Here is a 12,623-nt window from a genome sequence, read left to right as displayed (position 1 = left end):
CTGGAGCCTTATTAATTTAATGAAGCTGTGTTCTTTCCCCTCCTTCCCTCAAGGATAAGATCTGAGTGCCAGGATGGGGGTGGGAGAGCTGAAGGGAGGGAACTGAGTGATGGGGGACAGTGGAAACCTCACAGTAGGGCTCATTGCATTTTCATGTAATGACAGCAGCTTTTATGCTGAATTTGAAGGTTCAAAGAATAAAAAATAATAAAAGTGTGTTTAATGTTAACAGTACAACAAGAAGCCTTCCAAAGCATTTTTCAAGATGAGAAAGTCAATGGAGTTTGTACTTATCCACTTATCTTTCAGCCAATCAGCTCACTGAAATGAACACCAGCTACATAAAAAGCACGATATGGACACAAAGGTAGATAATACTACCAGGCTGATGATAATAATGGCTCGAATTAATGAGCACCTGCGGTGTACCTGGTGTTGTTTTAACTACTTTTGGTGTAATAACTCATTTAATTTGACCAACAACTTTTTAAGTTAGGAACCATTGTTAGCTCTATTTCACAGGTGAAAAAAATGGAAGCACAGAGAGCCTCTGTAAGCTGTCCAAAGTCACACAGATGATACATGGTGGTACTGTGGGTCTATGCAGCCTGGGTACAGAGCCTGAATTTTTAACCACTGGCTCCTACTGTCTCCCCCGGGACAGCTTTTGCCCCAAGAGTAATAGGAACAAAGGGGGTAACTTGAGGCCAGGAACCAGGTCTTCTTCTGCTGTGTGTCTTTGGTGCCTGGGGCAGAGCCTGGGTCCAGTGGGGCATAAGCAGCCATGGTCATTACTCTTGAATCCAAAGAAGAGCTTTCTCTTAGGATCAAAAAGGAAGCACCACATGAACTTTTGTTTGACTGAAAGACAAAAATTGAAAACTAGTAATGTCTGAGGGTACTATAAGAAAAAACCAATATAAGAAAAAAAGTTTTTAATTGTAGATAGCTATTAATTGAATAAGGGAATATTGTTGCCCCCTTCCTTACCAACTTTATACCATTTTGGGAGTCTCACTGAAATGACTTGTATCCCTGAGTTTAAACTAGTTCCCTGAGTTGCTTGAAGACATTCAAATTGGCTCAAATTTCATAATTAGAGATAGAATTAGGAGCAATATTAAAGCTCTTGAAGTCTTCTGGAAAAATACAAGAGTTCTTTCAGGGGTAACATGTAAAATCGGTTTAAAAATTGGGGTTGGCACCATTTTCCTCTCTAGTAGGTCAGCTAGATGAGAAAGCAGAGCTTTGGAGAAAAGGCTACAAAACCTAGAGGTTTAGGGTGTGTGTGTGTGTGTGTGTGTGTGTGTGTGTGTGTGTGTGTGTGTTGCGGATAGCTAAGAGAGGGAACAAAGAAGACAGGGGACATAAGGGGAGCCAAGAGTCAGCTGTGAGGTTCATAGACCAAGAGAAACAAGCACAGTGAGGGGTAGAGAGTTCCCCATAAGTGAAAAAATTCAGTGAAAGATCTAGCAACATCTGAGCTCAGCTCAGACAGACATGAATTGCCTCTGGGGCAAGTACCTTGAAGCAAGTTTCTTAAACTTCTTCAGCCTCATTTTCTGCTTCTCAAGAATGGGAATTAAAATATGAAACTAGAAGGTTAGCTTAAGGATTTAAAGGAAGACATACACGTAGAAAGTGCTTGTGCAGTGCCTGGAACACAGTAGGTACTCAGTAACTGCTGGTTGTTGCCATGGTTCCTCATCCCTAGCACTGTTGACATTTTGGGCTGGATAACTCTTTGTTGTGGTGGGTTCTCATTCACTGGGGGAAGGCTTAGCCACACCCCTGGCCTCTACCCACTATATGCCAGCAATATTTGCCCAGTAGTGATAATCATAAGTGTCTCCAGACATTGCCAAATGTCGCCCTCACCAGTTGAGAACCACAGGTCTATTTCAGACAGGGAGCATGGTTTCTTCTGGGTGTGTTGGGCCATGGAGTAGGCACATTTCACATTTACCGGTACTTTAAATGAAAAAAGAACCATGCAGGAAAGACACATGTGGAGCTTTGCCAAGTTTCTGCTCGGCCCTCATTTTTCTAACTGAATGATGAGTTAGTTCTCTGGAGTGAGAGACAATCTGACAGAAACGAATGAAGTTCAGAAGGAAATTGTCTGCTAGCCTTCTAAAAGCACAGGCTCCAACATGGGATGAAAAGAGGTCTGGGATCCTGGAGAACCCCACGAATCCCATAAGCAGTTCACTGCCTTTATTAAGGCTATTGGACTACAGCTCTTCTCTCTGTTTAACTAGTTAATTGAGGAACCATAGCACCAAGTACAGTGGGAATTAACCCTTATTTAGATTGTAATTAAAAATCTGCTAATCATAAAGAAGCTAGAAAAGGGCTGAGGATATAAAATCTGATAAAAATGTGTAGATGGTGTGCTTGGAACACTTTAACTGGATGAACTTATTTGCCTTCATCTGTGGTGCCAATTCTGGAAAAATGTACTTGTTGATGCAAAATGTATAGTAGTTTAGACTAAGGGTTCATTTAAGGTTAGGTCTATACCCTTTTGTAATGTCAACTCTTCTTGTTTCAAAGAGTGGAGAGATGGAAACACACACATACAAACCACATCACATCACATCACATCACATCACATCACATCACATCACATCACATCACATCACATCGCATCACAAGCCAAAGTGTCAGATTCTGACAGGCGTGCCTATGACTAACAAGATATGTACTTTGGGGGCTTCAAATGATGTTTTTATTTTTAGCATCAGATGCATTGCACCTGGGACAGAACTTGAAACACAGCCTTCTGCTCTCATCCTCTCACCAACTATCAGATGCCCTGGAATGTTAGTATTGTCTTTAGTGTTAGTGTTCCCACTGGAACCTGGGGAGGGGGTGCTCTGGCTTCTACAGGGCATGCTTCCTCCTCTAGGTTACCAAAGCCCATCTACATACTCCTCATAGGTCATTTGTAGGAGAGTCATAATTATTAAATAATTTTCCTCACCAGACTGGATGCTTCGAATTCACCCCATCTACATATCACTTGGCTTATGGAAGATACTTACTACCTATTAAAATGAAATACATTTAGGTACGAAGTGAGATTGACATGATGATAGAAAGAAGAGAGAGAGGAGAAAAGGGAGAAAAGAGGAGAGAAGAGGAGAAGAGGGGAGGGGAGGGGAAGAGAGGGAGAGGGAAGGAGAGAGGAAAGAGATTTTTCACCATTTACAAATAGCTCAGAGACTGCAAAATCTGATTTCCATCTCTGATCACAGCCAAGGAAAGATGGAGTTGATAGTTAGGAATTAGCATTTGATTCTTTGAGCATCTATCTCTGTGCCTGTCTCCTGTTTTCCTCTCTTAGTGATGATCTTAGACCATACTTGAAAATGAGGAGCTTTATTTTGGTTCAGGGAGTTAAAAATCCACCTTCCAGTCATATAATGGGGTGGGGTTCCAGGACCAAAAAGGTTAATTGGATGCTCAACTTAACAACTGTGATCATAAAAGTAGTCCTGAGTCAAGCTCTATCCTTGAGGGACCTCGAGCAGAAGATGCCTGGGATGGAGGGACTGAAGGAAAGTACAACTGTGAGGAATGCAGTCAATTAAGGAAGGTGCCTGCAATTTCCCTTTATTGGTGCTGGGGCCAAGGTACTACCCCGTAATGAGAAGGAGAATAATTAAAATTAATGACTTAATGGTGTTACAATTAAATTCCATTAATTTATCTCTGGTTGTGTGCCTTTCCCCATGCAAAGCCTTTTGCGGGCATTAACTCCTCTTTTCCTTTCAGCAGCCCTGTGAAGTGTACATTATTATTGGCTTCATTCTATGGGTGAAGTCACGGGCTTCCAACTGTGAAATAATAGGTCATACAGGGAGATGAAAATCAGGACTCCAGAGTGTAGTTCCTGCCCTTCAGATCATTAGCCTAAGAGTTTGAGTTCTTGTTCTGCCGTTCACTTCTCTGATCGCAGGCAAGGTTTCTAATCTCTCAAGACCTCATTTCTTAACACCTCGTGCTCAGTAAAGAGGAGTTAAATTAAATCTGTAGAATGGGCCTGGTTCTAATTTCTCTCCTCCCCCAGGATTGTTTTGAGGTTGGATGGAAAATATGAAAAGATTTGGAATACCCTGGGCATGAAACAAATGTGAGCCATAACACCGCTGCATGCCTGCAATGGGGACACATTTCTTGTCCCATAAAACACCTTCCATCAACCCGGTATCCTTTATGTGAAAAGCAGAGTTTAAATAACACAGTTCCTTTCTTTTCCACAGACTCTTAAGGTTGATATTGATTCTCCTTAACTCCTAGAGTCGTTACTTTAAACCAAACCTATCTGGACGAGGATTCACCAAAATGTGGGATGGTGTTTGTTATACACTCATTCTCAGAGGATTCTGTGAGCTCTGTAAGGTATTTTTTTAAAACCTATTTTACATTCATATAAAAAAAGGTAAAGCTTCACAGTGTCACTATTTGACATGAGATCTGAAAACGGCTTAGAACGTCCTTTCACAGAAATCTAGGCAGGAGATTGGCTTTAAAACTGTACTCTAAGGAACATGACAAAATGATATAACCAGATGTGACATTTCAATTCCACAATCATGCACCATTCAGGTGGTCTTTCTGCTTTCTGAGAACTGGTATTTATTCACCCAACAAGAAGGCACTTGCGGTAGCGATGCACGGAGGCTGGCGGATTCATTTGGCTTCATTTTCTCCCTAGTGTGCCATTAAGCGTCATTAACATTATGTTACTTCTAAAGGCATTCAGATTCTCATTTTTACTTAAAGGGATGCTTGTCAAACATATTCAGTAGGAAAAAGATGTTTTAAAAACTAGTCATTGATAAGCTTGGCCCCAGTCTGTCTGAAATTGCTCACAACTGCTTGCAAATGTGTAGCGATCAGTCCTCACCATTTCTAATTTATAACACACATCGGCTGGGGCATATTTACAGCTCGTTTTCTATCATTGACATCTTCCCCACGCGACAGAGATAAATGGCAGCACAAACGGAACCTTCCAGTTATTCTAGTATCATAGAGTCTAGCATCGTCCATAACTCCAAGTCGATTTTGAAGGCAAATACAAAAACTCTCTGTGATGGCAAATACCAAGAAAAGTCTAGGGACTATAGGGAGGGCTTGGTTTCTCTATATCCGGAGTTAGACAATATAGGAGCTGTCCAGGTATGTAGACCACTTTGTCTTGCCCACCTCCATCCCCCTAACTTCAGAGCACATTGCCTATCAGGGTTTTGGACCCTCTCGCGTGGTGGTTCTGTGACCTGGCGCAGTGGGGTAACCTCCCCGTGACTCCCTTTCCTCAACCATAAATGTGAATAATAACATAAGCTAGGGTTGTTGTGAGAATTAAAACAGATCAACACATAGTGGGAAATCAATACCAGTTAATATTATTGTTGTTACATCAATACCATTACATCTTCGTCACTTTCCTACACACAGATCTTATTTATGCATGATGTACAATGTCATGTTCTAGATGACTACAGAGTGAGATGAGAACTAACTTTTAGATGTGAACTAGCTTAGGATACCCAACTTCTTTAAACTGCTTGAGTTAGTTCATGTCAGCATATTATGGTAACTTTCTTGTTTCAGAGTAAGTTTATTTGACGTGGAGAATCCTGAATTAAAGAGAGAAGGGAAAAATGGGTGTTTTGTTAATAACAAAGCAACAACACCAAAAATGAATAGATGGTAACAAGAAAAGAGATGCCCAAGTAATGATGAGCAACTGTCTTTCTGAATAAGTAAGATTGGTTTGAAACAAGTATAATTATTATTAACATATGAACAAATACTTTTCTAGTTTTTCAAAGTTTTCTTAGGTATGAAGCACTGTCTTGAGATCTTACACTGTGGATTCGCTTTAACCTGCTAACTCATAATTAAAGGTGGTATAATAGCCCACCCTTCGTCCCCCACCGTGGCCTCATCATAGCAGGGTTAGAATCGGGAAGGTTTGCCATTTGCAGCTACAATGGCATCGTGCTGGTCGTCTACCGTCATTCTGCCTCTGTGGCTCTTAGGACTCAGGCTCAGTTTTAAATTAACTTTTACCTGCTAAGTAATGAGCACATCAGTTTTTTAATATCCCCGAAGTTTCATCTAGGAGCCTTTCCTTTTTTATTACTAGAATTATCTCCCCCCCCCCCGACCCCTTTCTTTTTTCCATGATGTAATAAAACAAAACCTACCCAGTGTAGCACACAGTTCAGGATTTCGTTATATCCTGCTTGATGGAGAAGACTGTTTACACAGAGATGAAGCAGCTTGCCTGCACGAGATTATTTCATAGGAATAGAATGTAGTTTTATATAACAAATAGATCTTTTCTCACTTTGTGGGTAAACTAGCTGAGTCAACTTCTTCTCTCTGGAAGTCGGGGTATTTCCTCAACCTTTAGAATTCTGTGAGAGTATCCAGGAATGGATGCACGTACCCAGGAATGGATGCATGTTGGTTTTACATATATCTTTTATGGGTCCCTCTAGACAACACGGGAGGGACGAGCCCAAGTAAGATAGGTGACTCTGTTAAAGATATTTTAAAACTGTTTAGACTATTTATTAGCTCAAATTTGAGAAAAAAAAAAAGAAAAAAAAAAAAAAAAGAAAGAAACCTGTCCAAGGTTTAAGTTCTGCTGCATCACTCTTCTTTTTCCAGGATAACATATTAAAGTGTTACAAAACTGATTTTTTTTCTGGTCCCTTCAAACTTGATCACAAAGTTCTACAAACAGGGATTTTTCCCAGTTACCCTTCAAAATGTGTTTATTTTAAGGTTCAAGTCTTTATAATATATAGATTAAGTTAGAGATCTGTAGAAATGTTTTACTCACATACTCCCTTAAAGAAATTTGAAAAACTTTGTTCCTCCTATATAAAGTTGACATCTAATTTTTTTTATTACGTCTAAAACATTGCAAAGAATATAATTTCTGGCATATTGTAAGTATTGATATTTTAAAAATACCCATTGTATCCATTTAAAATGAATCTAATGGAATAGTTACTTGATATTCTCTATCATCAATTTAAAAAAATTAATGAACAGTTCCTCTTTAAGAGTTGGAAATTTCACATGTTCCTCTGTTCTCTAGAACTCGTATTTCCATTACACTTCCCTCACACAATTATAGTCAACATAATATTTTTTATATGGGAAGGCATTTTATCAATCACTCGATTATATTTCTTTGTCACAAAAATATTTATATAAACTTATATTACTTTTTATTTACCAGTGGCCCTAATGTTTTAAGTACCAAAATTTTCTTTTGGGTCAGGTAATCATTACAAATATTTTGAATGCATTGTTGTCTGAAACAACATAAATGTGTTATAAATTTTCATAAATAATTTTAAATTTAAAAAGTTAAATTTTTATTAGAAATGTATGGGAATATTTTTACTTCAATTAGTTTATATTTTGGGGAACAAATATTATTTATGTATAGAATGGGACATGATTCAGCATAAATTCTGTTTCCATTTTTCATTTTATAGATGTGTTGAGAATGCTTGCGCACATAAATGAGTAGATGAGAATGAATGGAATTTTATTACAGCAATGTCATTAATTTCTTTGAATTCCTTCTGAGTTATGTGCCTCAGATCACCTAGTGGTCTGTCATCAAGAATTATTTTTTAATAATCTATCAGCTGATGAGTAGATTAGAACTTTCATTTTTATTGAAAGAAAAAAAATAGAAACCTCCTTATATGCAAAAGAGTACATTACTCAGGCATTAGAATCATTCATTTTAGTCAACACCAACACCAGTACTTCAAATGATCCTTTCTTTACTGTCTCAAAGGTTTTACATCCTAGAAATGTACTGTGTAGTAATATTTGGGGTAAAAAAAGCAGGATGCTTTTCTTTTATGTAATGAGAGTAGGTAATTAAGAGAGAAGACAAGATATTTTTCAATGCAGGGCATTCTCTATAAGATAAAATTCAGACAAATGTACATGTAAAGGTTGACAATTTTAAATTTTATTTCCTCAAAATTATCCATGGCCATGTACCCCTCTGAGAATTCTGTACCTCTAAATGTGTGTGTGTGTCTGTTAGTCCATGCTGGACTATATTCGTTTCAAAATGAGTTCTTCAACAATTGTACAAGAAAGAAGCAAATAGGGGAGGATTGGTGGTGGGGGGCGGAGAGAGAGAGAGAGAGAGAGAGAGAGAGAGAGAGAGAGAGAGAGAGAGAGAGAGGGAGAGAGAGAGAGAGATTCAGAGATGAAGATCTCCATTGGTCATTTTCAAACTAAACAGTTCTATGCCCGGTCTATCATATATTAAGAGAATACACATTTCAAATAACCACAAGTCACACTGTCTAAATAATCAGTGAAAAAAATTGTTGACTAACTCCATCATGCTGGAATTATAAATAAATCTGCAGTAAACCTCATTCCTCTTTCCTTGATCTCATGATATTTCCAACTATTTATTTCACAGGAGTTTTTAGCAAGTCTTGTGATGCTTTTCCAACACAGGGGCACAAAAGAATGACAGGCAATCATCTTTCTGTTTTAGATCTAAGAGATTTGGATGAAAAGGAATGTGATTTTCTGTAAAATACCTCTCCTGCGGGCTTGGGTAACTCCAAAGCCCCTCAAGCATTGGAAAAAGAAATTAGAAGGGGAAGGAAAAACAAAAAGCAAAGCACTTACAATGAGTGGACCCCTGTTGTTCTCCCGATACTTGTTCTGGAAGAAAATGTAAACGACAGTGGCAGCCAAGGAGTAGAGGAAGGCAAAGACGGCCACGGTGACAAAGAACTCTGCTGAAGACGAGAAGTCGCCAATCAGTGCCAGCTTCTCCCGCTCCTTTCCCTCGCAGGTAGGCACCTCAAATGTCACCTGGTGCAACCTAAAGTGCCAGATTTAAGGAGACACTCTTTAAAATGTTCTGGAGAGAAAACGAGATGCCACATGTCTACAGGTTCTAAAGCAAAGAGAGAAGTGATTTGGGAGTTTTATGGCATGCCTATGTGACAAGTTCATTAACGAAATTACAGATACTGTAACTGGAAACGTGGAAGTAAATATTGCAGTTAAACACCATTCCCTTGGCTTTCACAATAGCTGTCACTGAAGAGAGAGGGGAGGAGGGAAGGGAAGAGGCACTGGAAATGATCTGTTAAACTCTGCAGTGGTTTCTCATCTTAACTTGGACTCAAAACCTAACTCCTAAACGTGACCCACCAGGTACTACGTTGTGGTCCTGGCTTAGGGTCTTCTCATTGACTGTTCCCTTTCCCCAAATCACTCTGCTCCCTGATATCTCCCATGGCTGGCTGGTTCTTGCCATTTGGGTGTGAGCTCCAAGTCATCTCCTGGGATAGGCTTTTCCTGTCCATTAATCTAAAACGGCTCCTTTCCCTTAGACATTTCGGACACATCACCCTGGTAAATGTCATTCACAGCACTCATCACCAGCCACACTATCCTGGTAACGTATTTAATGACTTGTTTTCTTCTGTCCCTTCCATGACCGTGGGGATCTTAATTTTCTTCTCTGTGTATTCCAAAGTCCAGACACTTGTTAGGCATTCACTAATAGGACTTGGATAAGTTAATGAACATTCTGGAATCTGTAACATGAGTGGTAGATGGAATTTGATTGAACTTTTAGGACTTCTATTTTAGACAGTTAAATTTTTCAGGACAGCATCCAGGCTCAATATATTAACAGGGAAAAATAAGATTCGGGGTGGGGAGGCAATAAATGACACCGAAGGAAGATACATTCTATCCAGTAGGGTAGCTCAGGTGAGAACTGGATGGTGAACAGTAATTCAGTACAGGATCCAAAATTCTGCTTCTTCAGCAATGACTAAATTGTTCCTTGAGTTTTAGGGAAGCATGTGGAAATGGACATAAATGAGGCTTAGCAATATCAATAAAGAACCACTAGGAAAATTATCTATATGAATAACGATGATAAAGCCATTGATGAACCTGATAAATTCCCAATTTATGCTTAGGAAGTATTTATCTTACTAAGCAAAACTCAACTCCTTAAACAGATTTGTTGTATACATTCTCTTACAATTTAGAAATAATATAAGGATAAAATAATAATAATAGCAAATAGAAGGTTAGAACGATTAAGTAATTTGTCCTAAACCACATGGCTAGTAAATTGGGCCTGGGATTAAATTTGTGTCTTAATCTAGAGCTTGATTTTTTTAACTTCTGCATTAACATGTTTCTGTTAAACAATGAGATTGTTAAGATGGATGAATGTTTTCTCAAAGTGGAGCCCATGGACTGCTAGCATCAGGATTATTAGGGGCCTTGTTAACAGTATATATTCCAGGCCTTGTCCCAGACCTGCTGAATCGAAATCTCTAGGGGTGTAGCCTAGTTGAAAGCCAAAGCAGGAAAGTCCAGTCTCCCTGTGTTCCTTATTTCTCAGAAACCTATTCTTTTTTTATTTGTTGCTTGACTTAAGAGACAACTACACAGTCCACTTGATTTTGCTCGTGTTACTGAGCCTCCTCCTGTTTCTTATCAACCAGAAAGGTGTACAGCTTCAATAAAATTCAGGAAAATAGAAACATTCATCATGGTTGTATTGTGGGACTCCTTTTATGCCCTTGCAGAGATATTAAAATATTTCTCAATAATTGGGTCTGTGGGAAGGCTGAACAATGAAATACATTTAAAAAGTCATCATGTTAATTATTCTGATACAGGTGATTTTCAGATAAGGTACACTTTTTTCTCATTATTTTGTAATGTGATTCATTCAACAATTTTTAATAAGCAGCTCTGGAGTTTATACAACAATTAGATGCTGGGGATGGAGAGGAAAACAAAAATGAGATGGGATGGTCCCTGTCCATGTTGAACTTCAAGTTTAGAGGGAAAAGATAGATTTTCTGAGCGGGGAGCCCTGACTAGCGTCTGGGGGTAGAATGGTCAAGGCAAAATTCCCTCTGGACGTGAGTTTTAAGTTGTAACTGGAAAAATGAGTAGAAATTCTCCAGATCAAAAGTTGGGGGGAAAGAAAGCACAATAAAATGTGACCTCACATCCATTAGGATGGCAATAACCAAAAAGATTATAAGATTATAATAACAAGTGTTAGTGAGATTAAATTGGAATAACAAAATAAGATTGGAATAATAAGTTTCAGTTGGAAAAATGGGAACTTTTAAATATTGCTGGTAGAAATTAAAATGGTGCAGCTATTTTGGAAAACAGTCGGGCAGTTTTTCAAATAGTTAAATACAGAGTTATCATATGACCCAGTAATTCCATTTCTAGATACATACCCAAGAGAAATGATAACATTTGTCTGGATAAAAACTTGCATGAGAATGTTCACAGTAGCAGCACTATTAGTAATAGCTAAAAAGTGGAAAGAACCCAAACATCTGTCCACTGATGATGGATAATGAAATGTGGTATATCCATAGTATAGAATATTATCAGTCAATAAGAAGGAATGAAGTACTGACCCATGCTACAACATGAATGAACCTTGAAAACCTCATGCTAAGTGAAAGAAGCCATACAAAAGACCACACTTTGTATGATTCCATGTATATGAAATGTTCATAATAGGCCAATTTATGGAGACAAACGTAGGTTAGGGCTGGGTGTAGGGAGGATGGGAGAATTGGGGATGATGGCTAGGTGTTGTAGGATTTCTTCTGGGGTAACGAAAATGTCCTAGAATTGACTGTGTTGATGGAAGCATGACTCCATGATTATAATTAAAGCCATTGAATTTTACATTTTAAATGAATGAATTGTATAGTATGTGAATTACATCTCAATAATGGTGTTAAAAAATAGGTAGGAAAGCGTTTGTACCAATGTCCTACATAGGCAAGGAGCAGAACATGTGGGAGGAGATGAAATAAGGCTTGGGAACTGGAATATCGCAGGAAAGGGGATGGAAGTAGGATGAGATGCAGAAGTAGCGAGGAGTCCCCACTGTGGGGTCCAGTGGACCAGGTTACAGATTCGGGTTTTTATCTTAAGGCAAACAATGGAAATATTTTCTTATAATAAAAAACGTGTAAAACAAAAACAGCAGGCAGAGCCATGTCACCTGCCACAACTACTCAGTTACGTATACACTCGCTTTCCAGGGGCTGGGATGCATTTTAGAATCAGCCATGCTTCCAGCACGCTAGCTGCCTCAGCTAAAATGCACAATACAGACTGCGTCTTTGTGTGTGGTGGGGGCAGCATGGGGTGGGGGAGAATAAAACAACTGTTTTTTTCTGAGCAATCAGTTGAATATCAACATTTTCCATGTTGCTAACTAATTGTGTTGATTTACAGTAAATGTTAATTGTGCTTATCTGTACAAGGCAAAAAAAATCACTAACAAATCTGCTGTGCTTATTAAAACGATATAGCTTGGAATTTGGACCACCAGCCACACTGGGGTGAAATCAAGAGAAAGAGGGGAAATGGAAGTGAAGCTCTAAGCTACAGCCTGTTATGTGGAAGGAAGAAGGGATCATTGATAAAGAAAGAGCCTGTCAGTTCAAAATAGTCTGAGCATAATAATTCATATCACTGAACATTTTGAATGCTGTATAATGGCATATATTATTATA

General features: G+C 38.7%; 1 protein-coding gene across 4 annotated transcripts in view; it reads right to left on the bottom strand.

Moving 5' to 3' along the window:
- Window positions 1–12,623, bottom strand: part of SYNPR (synaptoporin) — a 300,916-nt gene that overhangs the window by 40,448 nt on the left and 247,845 nt on the right. For all 4 annotated transcript variants that reach the window (XM_019728362.3, XM_074313228.2, XM_019728363.3 and 1 more), the window contains one exon: window positions 8,710–8,908. In XM_019728362.3, the coding sequence (XP_019583921.3) occupies window positions 8,710–8,908 (199 nt within the window). The remainder of the gene's footprint in view (window positions 1–8,709; window positions 8,909–12,623) is intronic.

Source organism: Rhinolophus sinicus, chromosome 5, assembly GCF_057876585.1.
Source record: "Rhinolophus sinicus isolate RSI-liver-muscle chromosome 5, RSI-T2T, whole genome shotgun sequence".
NCBI classification, from domain to species: domain Eukaryota; kingdom Metazoa; phylum Chordata; class Mammalia; order Chiroptera; family Rhinolophidae; genus Rhinolophus; species Rhinolophus sinicus.
Note: the sequence above shows the minus strand (reverse complement) of the source record. Positions and strands in the feature narration are given on the sequence as shown.